Here is a 25,158-nt window from a genome sequence, read left to right on the forward strand (position 1 = left end):
GTGTTATAATTAACGTAATAACACTTAGAAGAATACAACAACTTAGAATTAAAGGATAGTATGTTGAGGTAAAAACATGAAAAGTTGCATCTTTTAAATGTTATTGCGGCTACTGAGCTAAAGCTGCCTCTTTTTTACATATACTTTTCCAGTAGAGAACGAATAATAGATGAATTATAAATACAAAATAAACGCATACAAATTCAACTGTGCTTGCTTTAACTCTCAAAATTTTCTGATAAGATTATTTTATTAACTAACTTTACCCAAATATTTTTAACACGTAAAATCTATTGTAACTAACTATTATTGTAACCTAACTCGTACTGTAAATATAAATATTGTTTTATATAAAGTTAAGTTGACAACGCACGTTGAGGAACAACTTACAGTAACGTATTTTTAAAATCTGATACTAATATTTATAAACTTCTTCTATTGACAATTAAACGTGTTTCTTGTTTAATGAAGATGAATAGTTGAAATTGCTTTAAAAAATAACAGTTAAAAAGTATCTAAAATGTTTTAACTTCCATAAACGATCAATTCATTATGTTTCATGCTCGAGCTCTTCGCATAACGATGACGAATTGGATGAGGAAGAACTGAATATTAAAATTTCCTTCTTCGCTTCCTTTAATAAAATCCTATTTGATATACAACCCTCTGCCTGCAAATTAATGACGAACCGCTGCGACGATGATACTTTTTCATATAGAGCTAAATGTAATTAACGCTAAATTTTTTGCATTTCATTAACATAGAAAATCGATAATTAAGAATTATGTATATGAAAAAACTGGATAACAGAAATTAATACGACTACAAAAGTAACAATAATAATTTAACCCTTAACCACCTAACACCGGACTCTGAGACAGCAGTTAATTTTGGAATACAAATATTATTATATATTTGGGTCGTGGGTGTATACTTTTCTATACATCGAACAAAGTAGCTATCGCGCTTAACAAGTGTATAGCTAAGTGTTTGCAGGTCGAAGATAAAAATTTTCATCAAAAGAGGTTAATAATGATCCCATCCCGCTGGCTAATCAGGAAATCCACGGCAGAATATTTTGGTGCTAATTGTTTTCGTTGGACATTAGCGCTGTACGACGACGTTCGTGCATCGTAGTACAATTTCATACTGCAAATGTTTGGAGTAAAATGAGCTTTTCGTGGTAAACTCAATAATTCTACGAAATGCAATGGATATTTGGAGCCTACCGTTTACAAATGAATTACTACATCAATGAAATGTACAATATAAAAGTATGACACAATAAAAAAAATTGACCACAGATGCAAGGTAGCTTGCTGTTTTAGCAACGAACGCGAAAAAATGTAAATCTATAGAGATAAAATTTTTCAAAGATTTTTTTTTTAATTATAAATTTAGTTTGCGTAATTCATCAGTTTTGATACAAAGGCTTTGAATTTCTTTTGAATATTGTTTTCTTCTGCCAACATAGTATATAAAAGTAATAGAATAGTAAGTAAGTAGTATATAAATCTCTAGAATGTAAATAAGTCTTTCTTATTTTTATCATTTTAATATTTTGTTTATACCTTAAATCCCGAGTTTGAAGTACTAAACCATGAACGGTCTCCAGGACCACTCGTAGTTTAGTTAGGGGCGGAAATTGCTAACATGTGGTTAAGGTTTAATTTAAAAAAAAAACAGTATCAACATCAAATGTATTCGCTTTCTTTAATCAGTAATAATTCATTTATTCTTCAATAATATTTAGATATTTATTAATATTTTCTTTTTTGTTAATTACTAAGCGCGTAACGTATTTTACTTCAACGGACTTTTAACTAAACGTACCATCACAATACCATTTAATACGTAATCAACTGACTGCAATCTAGCCTTACAAGCATTCGCAATCAAAAATTCCCGTTATTCAACGGTGTTGATTGAGTGTAAAAAGGGAAATTAGCCGCTGTTTTACGATAGTACTCGAGGACGATAAACTAGAACGCGCGGGCAAAGTAGGTGCCATCCACTCGATAAATATTTCATTTACATAATACCAAGAATTGCCAAGAAAGAAGTGCCAGGTACAATCGTCTGATGCCTATACATCATGTATGTATTTTTAATAGTTGTTATTTGCAATGCGCATCAATGCCCAAACAAAAAAAAACTTCTGTTTTCGATATGCTGCGGTATTTTAAAAATTTATAGAGACATATTGCTGGTAACACTTTCGTTCCCTCTTCCACCGCTTATAAATTAACCACATAGCCATTTTTGGTTGGTTCACTGTCAGGTCATAATATTAATTAAATTTAATTGTGTGGTTCTTAGGTATATTCGTTTCCCACGTCATAGTATTTGCCTAGAGAAAAGGAGTATGTCCGGTCTGTGTGATAAAATCCTTACATTCATAGTCCAGCCAGATGCAGTAACTCGGATTGAGTAGGGCTAGGTTTTAGATTTTGCCCTTGAGCCTAGTTTATTTTATTAACGGTTAATCCTTTTGGTCATCCTTTTTATTCCTCGAATCCAACCCGACTCTGTTAATCTGTGTAACTGCCGTAATTGGTTATGAAATATAACTTTTGAGAAAAGACAATCCTTTGAGAGTGATGTGATTATTTTGTGGGATTTTCCCAAGAAATGCTCTTTGGTAACGGTAAGGTGTAGTTAGATTATCAATGGCTTTTTAACTTTATCCAAACATAAATTAAATAACTGAATTGTTTCAAAAACACTTGATCGACTCGTCAATGTTTAATATAATTAGAGTTTTTAGAATCATATATATAATCAAATCCAATACGAACGTATAAAACTAATAAGAGTTAAGTAGCGACATCGTTCGACATATACTGAAAGCACATCTTATTATGTATTGAACGCCATCATGTTTTATAAAAGCAAACTATTGAGACGTGAATATCAATACTATTGCTATTCTAATATGAAAGGCGTTTAGTAAAATTTGTGCCCTATTTTTTTAGAAACTTGATCAGTTGTTTCGCGGGGTTTAATAAGTTCTGTAAACCAATAGAGGCTTAAATACAAGTATCTCGATTCTTTATACAAACTAATAAGACATCCCACTAATTATGTACTTACATTTTATAAGAACATAGATTTTAAAATAAAAACTTAATATATTATTGTTATTATTTTCCAGTAACGATTTAGTTAAATAGCCTATAATTTAAAAAAAAAAGAAGTGGAGATTCACAGACGAATACAGTGAAATTTTTTAACTTGACTTAAACTATAATATAAAGAAAAAAATTGTATTAAAATATGGACCTAATTAATTTAATTTAAAATATAATCATATTTATGGATAGCAGAACGTTAATACAGTTATTTAGATTTTTTAAATTTATTAATGAAGTTTTATAATCAGTAATTAGAAATACCTACAATACATGTTTAGATTTTAATTTTTTTCGTCTTTGCTTCGAAAATAATTGACTCAATTTGATACTGTTTATTCCGTCTTTAATAATAAAAATAAATTATTTTCACAGATAATTAGTATAAATGTATAAAACATTAATTAATTGTCATGAAACAATTTAAGAGTAAGGTATTTACAGTTTTTAATATCAACACTATCACAGTTGATTGTCACGTGCTGTCATATATTGGTCATTTTTGTTTTTTTTTTTACTTTATTATTTATGTATTTATATCTATTGGTATCCATAATAACCAGGTCCATTATAGTGTTTTCCATATATTTGAGGGTGGTGAGCATGTCCAATTCGCTTGACAACCGCATTGAAACCATTGTGTTTGTCAGCTGTATACTCCACTATACGAGTTGTGCCATCAGGCTCGGCAAGAGAGTAGGCACCTATAAAGTAAAGAACATTTAGGTCATTTATAAAATATAACAACATCCGGTTAAACGTTATCTCTTAATGTCAGAGACCATTTTGGATAAAATTTAATCTTTTTATTTAAAATAATTATGTGAAAACGTCTTACCTTTAACTACATCCCCATCACGGGATTCCCACTGCGTTTTGTGATCACCGGTGTGGGGATCATTTACAGAATAATCGAAGGCATATTTAGGGTACGCCTGAAAAATAAGAAAAGCAAATATTATTCACAACGTATTTGCTACAACTTAAAACACTGAATTTAGAATTTACAAAATTTAATATTAAGGAAATCGGATACTACATATGATACATTAGAGCAGGGGTTAATTTTTTTTTAATAACTTTTTCCTGTTTTCATCTACTTTCTTTAAAATCAAGTTCGCATTTTGTAAGCATTTTTATTTTTACTTATTAAAGACATCAACGAGATAAGAGCTAGCCTAGAAATAAGTTTAGTTTTATAGTATAGTTTAGTTTTATATATCTAGTATTATATCTTGGAAACAAATATGTATTTATTCGATGTCCCTTATATTTTAAGAACGTGGCATCAACAAGGCTATAAATTTTTGTATGCGCAATTTCCGAAGTCGTAATAAGACTGCAATAATAATACAGCTTACGTATATTCGTGTAGTGTCGCAAACCGGGATGTCACGGTGTTTAAATTTTGACTATGGATTGTTAATTTTAAATAACGTATGCTTTTTTTATATACTGTGTGCAATAGCAATAATAGTTATATGGTATTAACCGTGTCATTACCATATTAATATTATAAAGGGGTAGTATTATATATTGTTTTAAGATCGACATGATGTGTTTAATAAGTTCAATATTTTGAGTAGTATCTTTGTTTCTGTAGTCGCGTAAATGTATTTTGAGATATGCTTATGACTACTACAAAAGAATAAAAACTTGTGTTAAAAACAAATAACAACATTTCTTTATCTGAAAATTATAGATATGAGCTGTATATAACAAACCTTTACATAAAAATTTTGTAGATCTCTCTAGATCTACTCTACTCTAGATCTTTCATATGTTATAATTGCTTGCTTCACCTGATATTTATTTACTAAATAAATTATTGTATATAGTCATTTAGACAATAATAAACAAGATCATATAGAAATTTACTAAAGAGATTTAGGAATAAAAATCTGAACAGTTAAATATGTTTTGAAGACAATGGTCTAATGAAAAGTGTTCTCTTAATCCTGAACTTACCAACTGATTTTATACCAAAGTAAATAGATGTAAATAAAAAACATTATTAACTTACGTAATATTCTCCGTGATTACCGTCGTTGTAGCCACTGTATCCATGAACGACGTATCCTGGATAACTCTTGTAACCACCATAGTTCGCGTACCCTATGTACCCTGTTTTGACCACAGCGCACAATGCCAATAATAAACAAATCTGTAAAGAAATATTATACTTACACTTCATTCGTATAACAGTCAAAACAGTATAAAATTTTATTAACATAAGAATTATTTATTTATAGCAATGACTTATATAACAACTGCATATGTAACAAAAAAATTAAAAAATATATTTATCTAAAAAAAATATTTAACTTGAATGTGAACTCTGTTAAAATTATAAGTATTTTATTTTAAGAGCATCTTTATTTGTTTTTTTTTTTCTTACATTAATAGATTTTAGTTTATAATGGGACACATATATTACTAAAGTATCGTCAGCATACGTTTTCATTCCATTTTCGTTTTCATTACTATCAAACTTTTACATATTTTGCTTCAGATGGATACGACTATAAGTTACGTATATGTCATATATAGGTTTTAGAATATTATAAAAGAGAACGCATATTAAAATAATATACATGAACATATTTACCATTTTATAAACATAATGAGTAATAAGATCACTATTTATATATAGTATGGGTACTTATAAAAATGCGTACACGCAAAGTTGCTCCGATTAATTTCAAACTTTGTACACTTGTGGTTGGCACTTGCGTAAGGTTTCGGGTTTAGTGTAATACTATTAACGTGAAATTGGCAAGGTGCGAGGTTTTAGACTATTAAAATTTTTGAAGATACATTGTCAAGCATATTAGCAATAGCTTGTTCAATAGTGCATGTTTTGTGCATGTTGTGTATAAAAAAATGTGTTTATAATCGAATATATTTTTGAAATAACTTTTGTTTAATAAAATATTGTAATGTAATGTAGATAAACCTATCTATTGAAATTGCTAAGACATAAAAAAAACTAAGTTTTTAATTAAAAAGGCGTATTCGCATCGATTCTCGAATTCGAATTTTGGTGCTACAAAGACTGGCAGTCAAATAAATGGGCGTCAAACTAACAGGTCTCGTTTTTCGACGTCGGTAATTAAATAGTATCAAATATATATTTAAGGTCATATGGAAATGATACGCCATGAGACAAAAACAAACAATGCATGTTGCGTTTTACTCTAACACATTAATTGATCAAGAACAATGGATATCGTAAAAACAAATGCAGGAAGTATTATACTAATAAATGATAAATTATATAATTTCCGCTTATCCACGCTTCAATAACAATTATATTTGATAGTATACGTGAATCTTAATTCTTAACATAACCTACGTGCTGTAACAGAAGTTATGCCTGACTAACACACATCGATGCAAAACTTAATGTTAATGAAATATCTTCCTATTATTATTGATAATTAATCAATCAACAAATTACAAATAACACTTACAACAGAAATTATATATATACTTAGTTTTGCAGTTAAACGCGTGGAAAGTTTAATTGATAGACTCGAATTAATCTTTTCGGTGTAATTAATATATATTTAGGACAGCGGTACCGTCATTACGCGTGTTTAGTAATATACTCTAAAGACATGATAACTTATTTACAAAGTATATAGCTATAATATGAATAAATAGGTATTATAAATAAAGTTTTTCGCCTATTTTAGATGTTTGCATTATTATATATTTAATATAACGTCTTTATTAGTTGATCTACAAATTTAAATCATTTTAAAGTAATATAGAGAATGAATTCGAATGAATTCATCAAACGACTTTGCAAAAATTATTTAACGACTTGCCATTAAGAATGCAAAGGAGAAAGGGTTTTATTTATTTATTATTTTTTGACCGATTATAATTTAAGTGGTGTCTCAAAACAATTTATTTTGCTATAACAATTATTTTATCTTTATGCGCATAAAACATATTTAATTTACATGTGAGATAAATAAATTTTATACAAAATCGTATTATTATTCTTAGTAGATTAATATTTTCTGTTTTGTATAAAAGCAAAACTATTCTATTTTTAATTATATTATTACAAAGTAGCCTATTTTTGTTTACATAAAAATATTCTAAATGCATCGTTATATTATTTTACACCGTGTGTGTAGCGTTAGGTTTTTTTTACTCCCCTGATTGATATACAATATGTGCACGCGAACATCATAATATTTTAAACAATTGCGTTTGTTTTGCTGATTACATAATTATCACGTAATATTTAAGGAAATGTAACAAGTACCAAGTAATCATTTCCCAAAGGGAAATGTTAAACTTATCCCTTGGGAAGTAGGTATTGGATAATTATTGTAATATATATTTTAGGGTTCCGTAATTAAAGGTTAAAACGAAAATTATCAATGCTTATTTTTTATACTGAAATCCCGTATTATACGGTATTTCAGTATAAAAAAAGTTTAGTAAAGTTTGTTATTTTGTAATACTACAACAATAATGTAGAATATATTTTGTATGAGTTAATATTTTCGTAAAATAAAATATTTCTTAATTAAAAATATTGGTGATAAAACAAAAATTGGGCCAAAAATTCACGTAATTTTTTGTATAAAAATATTAAAGTGACAATAATAATATTAAAATTCGGTTATAATTTTAGAAAAGAAAAATTTTTTTATTTTGATTTTTCGTATTTGCTTACCACAAAAATATATATTTTTTTAAATTGATTCCAGTTAAATAGAAAATAAAATTAGTTTTTTATGGTGTCCATTTTTTATGAAAATAAATACCATGTTCTTGTTTTATATATTTATAAATATTTTGCTATGATTCTATTCAACTACTTACTTGGAGTCCACGCATTTTATCACTGATTCCTCTTCACCGGCACTAACAATAGTACTTATATGCTTCTGTACCACAGTATTTATATCAGGCCGTGGGTTACACCACCTTGACGCATGCGCGTGATATGTCTATTTTAGATAATACCTTTAGGGATTTCGTGCGTTAGTGCTCTAATTTTTTAAATTGTTAATGCATTTCGCCTAAAACTCGTCACATTCTGTATTTAAAAATAATATCAAAGTAATTGTATTATTTATTGATTTAAAGCTATCATTTTGACTTTTTAGTCAAAAATAATATTTAATACATGTATAAAATACTTTGTCTACATATTAAAGACGGTTTAATTTTATTTTATGTTTTTAAGGTCTTATATACTATGTATTGTATTATATAAAAAATAATCTTCACAACAATATAAGTTGATTAATCTTCATATTACAAGTGAAAATCAAATAAACCAATATTTAAATTTTCTTATCAGTACAGCTATTCTGTAAGAAGAAACCCAAAACTCGTTGCAACTATGTGCGTGATATTTCAGAATACGATATACGATATTGACTACAATCATTATAAAATTTATAAGATACACGTATCAAAATGGTGTATCACCTCAAGTCAGTTGTCCACATTTCATCTTCTTACAAAATTACACTGCTGATATTTTACAATTTTTAAACAGTATCTCAAATATAAATAATAACATCAGCAGATACATTGTCGGTATTATCTGTTAGTATTTGAAAATAAAATGTAACTAAATTTGAAAATCAGGAGTTTGCTTTTGAATTAGTTATATTTCACAAATATTATTTTAATATTTTAAATATTTAAAGCGACTTGATGCCATAATTTTTATTAATAACTTTTTTATAAAAAATAAATAAAATCGATTGTTTCCCAAATGTAGTTCAACCGTTCCCAAATATAGTAAAACTTATAAATAATATTATTATTTAACTTCCCTATATGATGTGTGGCTTCGTGAAGGCTTATCATTTAAACATTAATCCGAGTCATTGTATAATCAGCTTAATTAAAATCCAATAACAATATTTATGTAATTCCTTATTTTTACTTTTATGTTATAAATCTTCTACCTAATAGTTTTTCATCAGAATTAAAAAAAAAACTTTAAAAACAGCGCTTCTCTTTCCCTATTTTTAAGAAAAAAATGTTTTTATCTCAATTTTATAAAGAAAATCTTACTCATTTCATATTAAAAGACTTAGTATAATGTCAAATGCGTTTATATAATTATAATAGCAAAACGATAACAACATTATATATGTACTTCAAAGATGCGAGTAGCCGAAGATAGATCACAGTGACGTGCAATTTGAGAGGCCTATGTCCAGCTGTGGACAAGTATGGGCTGCTGATGATGACTTAAAATAAGACGGTTGTTGGAATGCTTACAGTATTTCATAGTTAAATTAAAATATAAAATTGAATAAAATTATGATTCTGTGAGAAAGCAATCAACTATTATACCCCGCTGTCCGTAGTGGCTGTTAAATATTTTAAAATTTTCTTTGTTATTTTATAATTCTAAGATCCTTGTTTGAATTGCAAGACATTTCTTTGCTTCAGCATTTTTCGTGTCAACGACCTTCTTTGACGCTCTTTCCCTCAAATGGAACCAATGTAACAAATATAATTCAACAATAGGTTTCATATCCTTTCCTAAGAAACCAGCGTCAGCCTATCGGGCATGATTGCGGTGCCATGATTCCTATAAAATTTTAATTATACGTTTTAAAATTCCTTTAATAATCTTAAATTTGCATCTGCATCACCGTCTTTCACCGTTAATATGCTGCTTGCAAAGAGATCTCGTACGTGAGTATAAGAGACAACACATACAGACAGAACAGCGGTGTTATATTGCATACAAAGTACTCCTGCTTGATGAGAGAATTGGTGATTTATTGATAACTACCCAAGCAGACCTGCAAACCCTTATGTTCCGGTTTGAAGTATAAGTGAGCCAGTGGAACTAAAGGCACAATAGAGCTAACATCTTAGTTCCCAAGGTTGGTGAAAGATTGGCGATTAGGGATTGTCAATATTTTTTACAGTGTCATTGTCTACAGTGGTGACCACTTACCAACCGTTGGCCCATTTCATCCATGTCCCATCTATGTACCTATTTAAAATAAACATGTAAATTTTACAAGTACATGTATAAACTAACGAAATATAGAACGGATCTACGTTTAATTGACTTGGAAAAAACAATCCACGGATCATTAGTCTCAAATATCGATCGATTATTTGTATTGTTCGAATTATAAAACAAGATTCAACAAAAAGTGTCGGTAGGTTAATCATTATAGGAAACAAATTTAACACGTTCAATCCGTCAAGGTTCATTTTGTACTATGGTTACTGTTTGAAATGATTATATATTTGGCTAAAGACCCAGTAGCCACGTAGGCAACACACGGGCATAGGGTATACAGGTCCATATGTAGGTTTAGATAGTTAGTGGTTGGACAGCAATTCGACGGGGAAATGATGATAGCATTCTTCCACCATTCCACGCGATAATGATTTATATAATAACTATATTAAATATCTATTTGTGTATAGTTAAAGCCTTAATGTAAATGTTATCTGTGTGAAATAAAAAGTATACTTTGTTTCAAGTAATTGTATTGTATTGACGTGTCTCGTTCGTGGCGTACGACTTTCAATGGAAATGAACTGTTATTGTAAAATAAAAGACTAAGCTATGATTCACTGAATACGATTCAAATCTGTCTCCATCAAATCAAATGATAATTATATTATATGCATGTAGCTTAGAACTTGAACACCTAAGATTGAAGTGAATACAATATATTATGTTCGTCGAAAGTCGATATTTGCAAAGTTTGAAACATACGAGTATGTGAAATATTAGCACTATTTGACTGAAAGTGGGGCACGAATGGTTTTTAGATGAATTCACACGGTTAGTGGACCAAAACGCAACCTTGGCTTCGTGTTAATTGAAATCAGTTCATAAGCAAATAGAGAAATCGACTAAATATGCCTAAAATGATTGTTTATTCGATCGTTGTAAACGTAACATACATAATGTTGAATTATTTGTTTAGTTACATATGATAACCGCTTAAATGTATACTTTTGTAAAAAAGATATGTTGTAATCTGTTTGTATAGTGTTATTTAAATTACACTTTCGTTATATATCTACTTATAAAAATTATGATAATAACAGTACCATTTACAGAAATGAATCGAGGATAGGAAAAGATATTCTTATAATAAGTTAACACTGTATTGTAACATTTTTAATTGTGTGTATTTGTTTTTTTAATATAAAGGTAACAGCTGTTCCCTCAGCAGCGGTTACATACACGAAATGATTACTGGTCAACATTTATTGGTAGACATTTTTATTCCACTTCTTAAGCTTATAGCGTGAAGTTTAGTTTAGTGAATAGTATTTCCTTTCTATCTATCTTTTAATTGAGTTTTCATATCATTTGGGGAATACAAAACATTCGCGCATTTAAATAAATAAACTCTCCAGCTTTATAATATAAATAAAGTTCTAGTACAGCAGCAACTTGTGCAGGAGATTTTATACTGAATTTTGAACTCAATAGCGTATCAGTGGACCAAATCGCGATTTGAACCCAGACCCGACTTAGAATCTAGTCAATAGACGACTGAGTAGTCAAGCTATCGAATATTTACGACAAGTAGACTGGACTCGCGGGCAGCGTAACTTAAATCAACAACATCAACCTTTCAATAAAAAGATGCAAATACTCATAAAATATAAATTAAAAAAGGACGACATTAAATTAAAAAAAAAAAAACTATATGGAATTGTGGCGCGTTTATAAAAATCTGTGCAGATAAGAAGAATAAATCTCAAATATTATTCAAATATGCTGGTCATATTGGGCCAACATATTGGAACTTTTCATCAAAAATCGTTTCGTAGAAACCATTACTACGAACTAAACGCTAAGACTGTATAAGGTTTTACTAAAAGCAAAAAATATTCACCTGGCTTATGTATAACTTTAATTATGTACTTATTATCTAATATTATCTTCTAGACCATTTATATATAGACATTTCAGATCCGACATGAACTTCCTTACCGTTCAATCGATTTTTTAATAACGGGATGTTTTTTAAAACAATAACTGCTACGTTTTAAGTAATAATCTCGACGTAGTTTAAATACATAAACACACTAACAATGGATGCGTATATATAATATTGAATAATTTCAAATAACTGTACCTAGCAAAGCCATTGAGTACTCGGTACTCGGTACAATCTACTTTAAAACGTCTGACTGACATACAATATCGTAACAGATAAAATAATGGACAGAAATTCCTATATACATATATATAATTCAGGTGACTACCAAGGATGGATGTTGCTGCGACGTTAGTAAAAGCAGCAACATTTCTAATAATATTTATTGTGAAAATTATAAGTTCATCAAATCTTATACTACTTCATTACATAGTATAAAACCAAGTCGCTCAGCACTGCCTGTACCTGTGTATGCTTAGATCTTTAAAATTACACAACGGATTTTGATGCGTTTTTTTTTTAAATAGATAGATTGATTCAAGAGGAAGGTTTTAATACATGCACAATATAGTAGACTGATAATTATAGAGGTTTCTAAAGTGATGTTGTAAATAAACAATTCTTTTGCGCTTACTTTGCAAATGCTGGCTCAACCCTACGAAATAGATTAAAATAAACATTATTTTAATGTGAAAATGTGTAGGGGTAAGGTGTAACCTTAAAAAGGTTATTATAAAAGTTTGCGATGATATATGTCTACCTCTTAGGGATAGCCTACAATAATTATTTTTTATCCTTTACTTTTTACTAGAAATAATGGCTTATTTTCGAAACGATTTTACGCAAAACAGCATTAATCCTGATCCAATTAAGTACCTTAAATACATTGAGCATTTAATATAGATCAATATGGCCTTTACAGCATATAATTAAAATGAATATTTTCGAATATTACAGATTTAAAACGCTTGGACATAACGGTTTGTATTGTAAAACGAGTGTAAAACTGTGAACGTTGTAAGACATTATGCAGTATATTTAGTGGTAGCATTGCACCCATGTGAAGCCGGGGCGGGTCGCTAGTTCTGCTATAAAATATTTTTTTAGTAAATGAGGACTATCGTTTCTGGTCTTACCAATTGGCGCCACTAGTGAGTAAGGTTCAATCTGCCGTACTAAACGTACTTTTTTTAAAAGTACTTTTAGTACGGTAGATTAGATTTTATTTTATATAGCTAAACTCACTTAATTATGGCACAGTGTTACGCAGTACCGTTTTGTTCTTAAATAAAGGAGGACATACGTTTCCGAAAGATAAAATTCGCCTGAAGCAGTGCGTTACCCTATGGCTGTAATAATAATTAATCAATTATGGCATAACCTTTACAATAATGATGAATATAAACTTGTGTAACATTTACATATCTACAGCCCTAACTCTACACTAGTGTCTCTTTGGGTGAATTCATAGATAGCCGTCACAGCCGACGTTTAATAATAATTAATGAATAATGACTTAGGATTGCTATGGTAACAAATAATATAGATAATTGTGTTCTTCGATCAAAAAACTACTCAACTGCTTTATAATCTGTGGCGAGTTTTTGAGAACGGTCCGTATATTGCAAAACGGATTAAAATTGATTACCACTTATTCTTATTAACTTCTTATAACTATTCCTTTCGTAAAACACAGTCGGGTAACAAAATTAAAAATAATATATTTATAGCGCCATCTAGGCAGTTGTAAGTAAACTATTAACGATTGATGCCTGACAATTATATTTGCCTTTCTCTCTAAAGTTACTTCACGCATTTCCATACAAGCTAGTTATCGTTCTTGATTTAACCACTAGATGGCACGAGTAACAGAGAAATTGAGAATCCTTTTTTTTTTGTGGCAAATATTAATTTACTTTTAATAAAGCGAATTTTTGCTTAAATTTTTGTTAGTGAAATGAAACATGGCGGATTTAAAGAAAAGTAAATTATATAAAAAGAAAATTAAAAAAAAAAAATATTTGGACTGTAGAATAATTTATAATATTGTAAGTGCCCGAAGAGTTCTGTAATTAAAATAACAATAAAAATATTTTTTTTTAAGAGGCACAGTTTCATTAGTATTTTGTAATATATTATACACTTACATAGAATATCAGTAAGGTGCCAAGTTACGTATGCCAAGAATACTTTTTTATTTATACATAAGCATCGATCAAAGGAGGTAGCTATCTAGTATAGGAGTTGAATATAGGCGGTCAACTCTACCCATAGATATTGCCAGGATCACTAATCGGTATGTATGATACATATCATATATACATACACATCATACATACCCAGTGCACCACTAACCATAGTATATAAAACGCTACGCTATTTTCTAAATAGAATTATTAGTGCTTACCGATAGGATTTCAACCAGTATTGTTGTATTCCGGTTTGAAGAGTGAGTGAGCCAGTGTAACCACAGGCTCAAGGGACATAACATCTTAGTTCCCCAGGTTGGTGGCGCATTGGCAATGTAAAGAATGGTTAATATTTCTTATAGCGCCAATGTCTATGGGCGGTTGACTACTTACTATCAGGTGGCCTATTTGCGCGACCGCCTTAACAGAATTATAACTATTTAATACTAACAGTATACCCATGAACGAAAACGATACGAATACAGATAGGAGCGTATTAATTTTTGATGACGTTGGAGCACTAGAAACGAGAGCACCAAAGGTTCTTCAGATACCTTTTATCTTTATAAGGAATTAAAATAGTATTTTGTAAAAATTTACATTTTTCCTCTGGTCGATTTCCTGTAGGTAGCTATAAATCTTTGATGTTCATTTTACCTCCGTTCAGCTCATTTGCAATTTGCCTTATAAATCATAGAATTATTCTTAGAAAACGACATATTATTTAAACAAGTATTGCATAGTATTCTGCGCTTAACCAAAAAATAATTATAAAACAAAAAATCGTGGAGCATTAATATTAAATGACGCAATATTAAAAACACTTTGCTTCAGATACATAACTTATTTATTGAGATTATTATAGGAAGTTTCGTTACAACAAGAATAGCCACTTGTTTTATACCAAATAAGAAAAAGAGTATGCTATTTCACTTGCTTTCCAGATTAAATACAGGGTCAATATCCGAAACGAAAACAAAAACAGCTTAATAAAATTAAAAAAAAATGATACCTAATATTTTATAACTTTAAGGGCATTTCTTATGTTTATTAAAAAATATTATAGAATGTTATGACTTGTAGGTACAAGATGGAAAGATGAATAGTTTGTTAATGCGTTGGAAATATTATTGACTACCTCAGTGCTTTCTTTATCAGATATTCGGAAACTTTGTAGTACAGAATTCTAGGTCTTCGAAATATTATCAAGAGTTTATGTTTATAGGTAGGTATCTCTCTCAAACAGATTTTTTTTATATACTTGATAAATTTTTATTTTTCAAAAAGTGAAAACATTTCGTTTAATTTACGTTAATTTTTTTTAGATTTTATTGTATTTGAACATTGCAATCTTGATACGAATTTACTTTCCGATATGATTATTTTATATACACGATATTTCAAAAACAGTTGCTTTAGCAAAGTACGAACGGATATATGCAACTTAGCAACGGCTCGATACTAATTGAATTGAGCTATAAAAAAGGAGTTTAATCTTAATTTTTTTATATAATTTTTAAATATGTAATAAACCAAAAATATCTAAAATATATAACTTATTTATATAACAAGATGCAAAATTAGTGTTACATTAGTTCATAAAAAAACTACATATTTTGAACAGCATAAAATGTTATACCTATTCGTGGTACAGGAAAAGTCAAAACTAAATACCTTGATAGCATAAATGCTACAAAAAATATGATTGTTTTTAAAACTAATGTGTTAATCAAAAATGGTATGTAAAAGTAGGTATTATTATTGCAGCCTAGCTTGTTAATAGGTATGTTTATTATTTAAACCTTAAAATTACGGTGTTTAAATATTGAATAAATAAATTCTTAATTTAAATTATGATAAAACGTTTAAAATTAATTTATTTGAACAATGTTTTAAAATTATTATAATCTCTACTCGGGTTAGGTTAGATTAAATATCTTTATTATTATTAATATTATAAAACTGGAGAGCTTTTACATTTTAATGCGTCAATCTATAAAACTACCATACCGATTATAACAAAATATTTGCACATTAGACAGCAAATTTATTAAGGAAAGGATGATATAAGCGCTTTAAAGTTTTTTCGATTTTCAAAAGCTGAGTTAGAGCTTTAAACGTAAACTAATCTGGCAACCCTAGGGATAACATGTACAAAACAATCAATTTAAATGACCAGTTTCACCAACTGAAAATATATTTTTTAATAAAATTTAATTTAATTATTCGTTAAAAAAAAAAATTCTTTAAGTGGCATGATCCTTTTCAAATTCTCAGTACTAAATAAAGTTGTCAAATATGTCTATCAGAACGTCTTTTGTAATTCATGTAATTTAAATTGTTCAATATTTAAGACATACGGAATGTTGACACAAAAATAACTTAATTAGGCGTGACCTTTTCATTGTATTGACAGAGAGCACAATTACTTATAATTTTACATCACTCAATGCTATGTTGAGATAAAAATTATTTCAATTATTAAGTAGGTATAACTGTTTAAAAATAAACTACCTTTATATTTCAACTTCACTCGCGTTTATTTTTATACATTTATTTCTTGGAATTTTCGTATAAATCGAACAGTAATTTGTATCGTAAGTTATATGTTATCTTTCCAATTAATGATTTTATTACAACAAACAATTATATAAAGCGAAGATTAAACAAAACGCAGTAAAGTTATTGACTTTTATAAGTACTTGTTACCTCTTGGTTGACAACCGCGGCTTCGCTCACGATTTAATGGTTGGTCGTAAGACAGTAAATTTATTGATTAGGCAATAAAAAGTATTCTATGTCCTTCTTTGGAGTTCAAGCATGCCTTATATAAAATTTTATTTAATTTCGCTCTGTGGTTCGACCGTGAAAGAGCAATAAGCTGAAGACAGATGACAGATAGAATTACTTTCGCATTTATAATATTAGTTTTTTTTGTCATAGGTCGGCGGACGAGCAAATGGGCCACCTGAAGGCAAGCGGTCACCACCCATAGACAATCCCTTGTGCCTGTTGTTACACTCACCCTTCAAACCAGTACACAATAATACTGAGTAATATTATTTGGTGGTAGAATATCTGATGAGTGGGTGGTACCTACCCAGACAGGTTTGCACAAAGCCCTACGACCAAGTAAAAGTATACGTATACTTATTGTACCCCGACTTATTGTTTAAATTACGATTTAAAAAATGAATATACTATCTAAAAATCGCTCTAAAACTGTTGCATCTATCATGAAGTCTAAAGTATAAGAGGAACTGTCAAATTACCAGCTAGTGGCAATACATTCAATAGCGGTTAAATTTAACGAAACACAATGATAAAAAGCTGTAAATGTTAACTGCAAAGAATAACAATGATTATTAGACGAAAGCTCGATGATGTTACGATCGCAGCATTATAGCGTTCGTATAAATTTAATAGCGTTTTGAGATTATTCTTATTATTTAAAACAATTTGAATTGAATAATTTAAAGTTTTTGTTGTCACTTTTGTGTATTGCATTTTATTTAAAGTTAATTGTCAATTGTGATCATGATTAGTATTATAATTGCGAATCTATTGAATGGCGTGTTTTCTGTACGATAATGTAGCTTGCGGAAAAATACTATAGCCTACAATTTACCGACACGACGTTATATTAAGTGAGTGACAAGCATCTAGATGATAAAGTTGTTCGCTATACGACTAATAATAACTATATTTATGTATAACTCATATTTATATAATAAATGATAACGAACCGTCCAGTTTTGATAGAACACTTTCATACTTTATTTTAATAGGAATGTGAAATGTTTTTAACTTCGCTCCATTGTATCACGTGACGTGCAAAACATTTATAAAATATAGATTCGAATTACAAATAAAAAAAAAAATTGCTTACATCGTTTGTAATATAAATAAAACAATTTACAAAAAAAAATTTTAGCATTTATGAAGACATAAATGCTAATATTTTTAGAAATAAGAAATAAATCTGACAACCCTAGTGTAATAAGTGTAATAAAATGGGTATGTTATAAGAACTAGTCGTTTACACAAGATACCCAAGTGGAGACTTAAGTAACGTCTGAGCTTAACTAGCAAGATGACATAAGTAAGGATCTGGCTCATCGCTTGTATATGGTGTTCTAAGCAAGGATAGCTTCGTGCGTACGATAATATTGCTAAATACTAATGCAACGCACCTATTTAGTGTTAGGAAATCAGTTTACCCTTTAGAATTTGCCAGACATACTGGAAAGTAATTTATTGTATTTTATATGTGTATCTGAATAGTGTATCGCTTTTTGTTTCGTAATTGATTTTGTTTATAAACATGTCAGAGTGTCAGATAAACTTGTTTGATATTTATAATAAATATAAATGTAATGTGAGACTATCCTGTATTTATTACTGCGACTTTTTTTGCTGATAATTTCGGAAAACTTGACGTGACGTCACGTTGCAATCAAATATAATATTTATATTGCTTTTTTATTTTGCGTCAATCAAGGGAAAATTACTAAACGTCTTGGTATGGGACTATGACCAATCGAAGCGAAATCGTCCGTAGACAGTATGATATACATTTTTTTGGATTCCGTTGACCTTTCCCTCTTTTTTCAGGTTTATTTAATACACAGCTATGCGGCCGAGTAACAGCTACAAAAAACATACGAACAGAGATATAGCAAGCTGACGACTTCCACACAATATGTCATTTGTGTATGTAAAAAAACGTTTAAAAAAACTGTCTATCATTTGCGATTTAACCAGAGTCAAATATGGCTTAAAATTTACCTGTCTGTTTTATACAGTTTGCCATATTTAGTATTATTGCTTAACTGTTTAAGGACATAGCGTGTAAGTATGTACTCTATAGCCTTCCTCAATAAAGAGACTATCTAAAGCAAACATATTTTTTATAATCGGCTTCATAGTTCGAGATTACCATACAATTGCTTGAATTTGGTAATATACGCAGATATATATAGATTAGGCCGTGTATTAATATATAGGTAATAAAATTAAAAAGACCAAATCGACAGTTACACTCTCCAACAGTAGACACATACATTAAAGATTTAATGTTACAAATTCAAATTTTGCAATTATATTTACGTTAGTTATCAGTCACATAGTATAGAATTAGTTTTCCTGTAAGCATAATACACGTCAACCGTAATAAATAATAAACGAGTGGGTCACACGCGAAACTTCTCGTTTATTCAACACATTTTAACAAATTTTGAAACCTATGACAGATTTTTTTTTTTTTATTTAATTTCATTGTAAGCTGACGACGTCTCTTTGCACAATTTACATTTGTTTTTTTTTATACATCCATAGGGCCGCTCTCTACGAAGCCAGTAACTTCTCCGCTCTCAAAGATTAATTCTTTGTTAAATCATAACAATTTAATAAATTGCAATAAATAATCCTCTTTTATTTTCTGCACATTTACGGCTGGAGCTCTTCAAAATGAGACTATAACTGAATTTTTATGTGCAGCTGTCGTCCCATAATCACTGGGACAAAAATCGGCTTACGCTATTAATATATAAGGTTTTGAATACGAATAAGCTCTGGGTTAACGAGATGTAACTTTTTCCGAGAAATATCTTAGCCGAAACCATGAATTATTGATCTATCTATACGCAATCTGAAAGATTTACAACAAATTTATTCATATTAATTATGAATATTATTATAAGCGTTTAAGAGAGGCTTTTGTCACTATGTTGATTTAGCAGAACAAAACGACATAAACAAACGTAATTATTCTTCGTCTAAAACAAAGAAATATTTCAAATAAAAGGTTTTAATGCGAGAAATAATACGATCGATAAAATGTCATTCTTAAAATGAGTTATATCATAAAATAAAAGAAAAAATATTTTACAAAAAACAAATTAGACGAATTATTTTTTTAATTAGGCTGTAAGGATAATCATAAGCATTATTTTATCATAGTATGATAGTCTACGTTCATGATTATATTACTAGTTAAATAATTATTCCAATAAAGACGAATTTAAATTTTAAATACGAAAGTTAACTGTTAAGCCGTGTCTAATTAAACGAATATCCAGCAGTTATTGTGTGAATCGGTCACGACCAAATGAACAGATGGTGTAGTTTTCGTTCCGTTCCATCACCGATCCTTTTATGTTTGTCGTCTAATTATGCAATTTATGCAACGACGCGGCCAGACCTTGTGCTCTTTTGTATTGTGCGTGTTAACGATGCTTCTTATCTGAAAACACGTTTATGGTGATATTATCATATCTTAATACTAGTAGCTACCTCGCTGTCTAGTTTGGGAGATATCAGATTGGAATTTAAATTTTCTCTCATTTCTTATGTGCAGCATAAACTGTTACACATCAGCGTTGCTTTAATAATATAAAACGGAAAATATCTTGATCAAATCTAACACCATTTTAAATTTTTTTTTTTTCAACCTGTGCTCCCGTATACAACCGAAGAGGTTAAATATTTTTTATAATGTGTTTAAATCAGTTTATCAGGACAGCTCAGGATCTACAAATTCTACTTGTAAATTTGCGTTTTAAAAATGTATGCTCATTCGTTGATAATCTATGATAGATTGAGAGGTTATAAAAATACGACCCAACGCTGACTTATTCATTCTTCAAGTGGAACCTACCGCTACACAACAATACAAAGTATTGCTGTATGGCGGTAGAATATGTGATGAGTGGTCGTATTTTTTTTTTTGGTATACGTAGGCGGATGTACAAATGGGCCACCAGAGTGTAAGTGGTCATCACCACCCATAGACAATGACGCTGTAAAAAATATTAACCGTTCCTTACATCACCAATGCGCCACTAACCTTGGGAACTAAGATGTTATGTCCCTTCAATTTCACTCACCCTTCAAACCGGAACACAACAATACTGTCTACTGCTGTTTGTAGGTAGAATATCTGATGAGTGGGTGGTACCTATCCAGGCGGGCTTGCACAAAGCCCTACCACCAAAACCTACCCAAAGACTTTCACAAGGCTACTACCAAGTGACTGACCACCGAACAAACATGTACTAAAAGCTTACAAAATTTATTTAAACTCTTAAAACATGATGACATTTTGTAACCATGTATTTAACAATCGCATATCGTCGATAAAATATGTCAATTTACCTAACTTGCGATAAGGACACGTTTTTTTACTTACCGTACCGACATACATACGTATAACCAAATTAATTGATGTTTTTACTCAAAAAAATAAATAAAATCTCATGCTATGTTATGTATATGCAAATTAATGCTATGTCGATTTTATATCGTCAATAACAACATTTTTTATTTCAAAATAGTGATTGGCGGTAAGAGCCGAAATGGCCCAGTGGTTGGAGTGCGTGCATCTTAACCAATGGTTTCGGATTCAAACCCAGGCATGTGTATAATTTAAATGAAATTCTGACACATGTATATCCATCAACCAGCATTGGAGCAGAGTCCTGTAATAAGCTCCAAACCTTCTCCTCAGAAGGGAGAGTAGGCCTTAGCCCAGCAGTGGGGTATTTAAGGGCTGTTAATTTACTTTTTACTTTTAAATGTTAATCGGTCGACCAATTGCGCCACCTGCCGGTAAGTGCTTCTCCACTCTTCATAGACATTGGCGCCGTAAATATTTTAACCATTCCTTACGATTCATGGGATTTTAGAAAATCCTAACACCCAGTAAACCATTAATGTCCCACTGCTAGAGAAAGAAGGAAGAGAAGGTTTGTAGTTTATTTCAACAAGCTGCTCCAATATATGTTCAATATATCATCTATTCTACAAGATGTTTCCACCGAGTTCGAGGTAATAGAAACGAATAAAAATAAGTTAAAAATTGTTCATATTTTTCACAAATAAATTGTCTGGGTTTGAACCACGGATCATCGCTTAAAAGTCGCGTGTTAAACACTGGGCCATCTCGCCTCTCAGATTGCGTCAGTTGAATGAAAGGATTACCGTCAGCGCTTTGAGAAAGGTCAAGATCACTTACACTTTTAGCGAAAGTGAATAAGCGAATCGCGAACTCCAAAAGATTAATGTCACGACATCATCTAGCTTCCGATGTCAATCGTTTTAAAATACGTTACATAACATAACATAACATACGTTAAGTTTTTGATAATTTCATTGATACTATAATTATATTTTATCAGTTCTTTTTGATGTTTTAATTTATTATAGTTAGAGCGTAAGTCACACAAGAAATATTTATGACATTACATCAATATAATACAGTAAAACTTATTAAAAAATACTTTCTTTACAAACTACTTTTTTATATATTTTTAAACTATATGATTATAATTAAGTATCTTTAATATATCTAAAAGGAATACTGTATGTATAAATCGTTTGAATGTCAAAACATAACTTTCCTTTAAGTTTAAGTTGAATACATTTATTACATATAATATTTATTATAGACAATATTTAATTTAAGACTTTTAAGTACAAAACAATACAATTATTAAAACGCTCACATTATTATTTTATTTCAAATATGTATTTCAAAGAATGTCGAAACAAGTAACGCGCTGAAAGATTTTCTTAACATCCTATTTAAAAATCATCTTAAAGCAATTATACAAACGGTTAACACAGACAGTTATAATTAGTATTACAGTTTGAAAGAAGTGAACAAGACGTGCCAGGTCACCTATATAGATAAACAATTAAGAGATGACTGTACGTGAGAAAATCTAAGATAACCGTGCAATGTTTTCTAAGCAATTGTTTAAACGTTAATCAGAACCTACTGCGCGTCAAAAAGGAAAGAATTACAAGTTTTAATGTATAGATCATATGAAGTTAATTTTTTTTCTTATATTTTTATATTATCGTGTAGCGTTATCACATTATGAACAACTGGCTCACTCGATCCTAAGGATGCTGCACAACAGTAATGTTTCCGGATGAACCAATGAGATGCCACTTACAACTATATTTTCTATGAATATTTCTATTGTGCTTTATAAAACAATTATAATAATAATAATTTTCTTTATGTAAATATGCAGCTGGCCGTGATACTAAACACATGCAGAATTGTAGGTTTCTTGTAACAGAAGGGAAAAGGGATTGCTTTAAAGCTTTCAGTTTTAAGAAGTGTCTGACCACTTGGCTTCGGCCCATGAGAATGGCGTAAACCCCGGCTCTAAGCCGAGTGTTAAGAATAAAAAAAAATATTATTATTATTTTATTTACACTGAAGAAACTCATGTACACAATTTGTTTGCAATATTACCTAAATCTACGGTTTTTACATTAGCAAACTGGTAGTTGACCTCTGACCGCGAGACTAATATAAATTGTGCTATCAGAGTCAGCGATTCCTCGACAATTCATTGGACACTAGATAAGTAAGTAAGTAAAAAATATAAATAAAAAAAAATCAATTTTGCCATCGCGATTCTGAAATGTCGGATATAACGCCATCTAATATTCGTAAGTAAAAATAAATACATTAATCACTATCCCGATTCTTTATTACGTATTTATTTAATGTTAAAGATAGTCCGTAAGAGATAGCGATCAGTCCGCCATGGTTGCGTTGAAATTTATTTGTAATTACCTTTCATTTTTTGTTTGCTTATCATATTCTTTTTTAATTTCTTCTATCTTTATTTAATCTGCACAAACCAAGGTTTTGTTCATAATATTACTTATATGCTTTTTTTTTTCTTAAATAAATTACATATTTCTATGCTAAATTAGTGCTATGAAAATTTTATTCGATTTAAAAATAAATGGACTAAATTTATAGGGCGCCATCGATAATTGAGTGAGATTCAAGTTAAATCTAAAAGAAACTGCGTAAATCATATCAAAAGTTACTTAGTTTAATCGATGAAATAGATTATCTTATCTATGCGTTTATAATTCTTTAATGAAACCGATAAACTTTAATCACACCTTCGGAAATTAAAGCTTTAATATTTTAGCTAATGCATTCATATCGATAATAAATAATTATGTTTTAAATTTTAATTTGACATTTACGATCATTTAGAATCTGATTGTTACATAAAAAATTGCCCGTTTTATTGTGCTATGGTTCCTTGGTACTGAATAATATTGTGTACAAATTTTCTTCACATATTATCTAAAATAGTATGTCAAATTATGTTAATATGTTTTCCATTAATTTATTCCTTTAATATTCAAGTAACATATTTTTATTCTTAGGATCCGTTAAAGACGTTCAGTTTGCAAGTCCGTCTGAGTAAGAACCAGATGGTTCTAGCAGAGTAGATACTCATCAGATATTCTACCGCCAAACATAATTTCTCATTATATTGTGGTGTTCTGGTTTGAACGTTAAGTGAACCTGAGTAACTAAAGGCACAAACATAACATCTTAGTGCCCAAAGTTGGTGGAGCATTCACCATGTAAGGAATTGGTATAATTTCTTATAGCGTCAATGTCTAGCCCGTCATCCTGTCCTAGCTACATATATGATTAAAAAACATTCAAATAAAAATAAAATAGTAGTGTAAGTGATATACATATTATATAACAAAGATTCAATTAATTAACTCCTTCTGAAAGTATGAATTCAAGAATATATAATAAAATATTGATATTTTGAAACCTAATTTTACGATGAAATATTTGTTCTATTAAAAATTGTAAATGGTTATAAATGAACAAGCAAATACTAAAATTATGCGTGGTGTAAGGAAAGGTATGAATGTCTAAATAATTTAATATTTTGTTCTAGATTTATTTATTTTATTACTTTATTTAAATTAAGTATTTATATATAAAAAAGAGTAAATAAAACTTTTTACAGAAATGTTTTATGATCGTTTAAATAATTTGGTCTAATTCCTTATCATTTTCCGTTTTTGTAGTCATCAGTTACATTCGATATAAATTAATCAGAAGAC

At 29.5% G+C, this 25,158-nt stretch overlaps 1 protein-coding gene and 1 long non-coding RNA gene across 3 annotated transcripts in view; one reads left to right on the forward strand and one right to left on the reverse strand.

Annotated features, from left to right (window-relative positions):
• LOC135193335 (uncharacterized) overlaps nt 1-25,158 on the forward strand; it is a 375,120-nt gene that overhangs the window by 249,653 nt on the left and 100,309 nt on the right. The window lies entirely within an intron of this gene.
• Nucleotides 3,456-8,103, reverse strand: LOC113393474 (cuticle protein 19-like). Of its 2 annotated transcripts, XM_026630362.2 has the most exons (4): nt 7,980-8,103; nt 5,155-5,295; nt 3,970-4,066; nt 3,456-3,835 (listed from the first exon to the last, which is right to left on the reverse strand). In XM_026630362.2, exons 1-4 carry the CDS (start codon nt 7,992-7,994, stop codon nt 3,672-3,674), a joined length of 417 nt encoding a protein of 138 aa, XP_026486147.2. In that variant the 5' UTR covers nt 7,995-8,103; the 3' UTR covers nt 3,456-3,671. The 2 variants fall into 2 exon arrangements, with proteins under 2 accessions (XP_026486147.2, XP_026486146.2); XM_026630361.2 differs by lacking the exon at nt 7,980-8,103 and having other exon boundaries at nt 5,155-5,325.

This window comes from Vanessa tameamea, chromosome 6 (genome assembly GCF_037043105.1).
Source record: "Vanessa tameamea isolate UH-Manoa-2023 chromosome 6, ilVanTame1 primary haplotype, whole genome shotgun sequence".
NCBI classification, from domain to species: Eukaryota; Metazoa; Arthropoda; class Insecta; order Lepidoptera; family Nymphalidae; genus Vanessa; species Vanessa tameamea.

Excerpts from the sequence above, each read along its gene's own strand:
- LOC113393474 (XM_026630361.2), bottom strand. The coding sequence starts at position 5,325 with ATGAAGTGTAAGTATAATATTTCTTTACAGATTTGTTTATTATTGGCA. Across the intron at positions 4,067-5,154 it reads GTAATCACGGAGAATATTAC|GCGTACCCTAAATATGCCTT; the intron begins GTAAGTTAATAA and ends CTTATTTTTCAG. Across the intron at positions 3,836-3,969 it reads TGATGGGGATGTAGTTAAAG|GTGCCTACTCTCTTGCCGAG; the intron begins GTAAGACGTTTT and ends TTTACTTTATAG.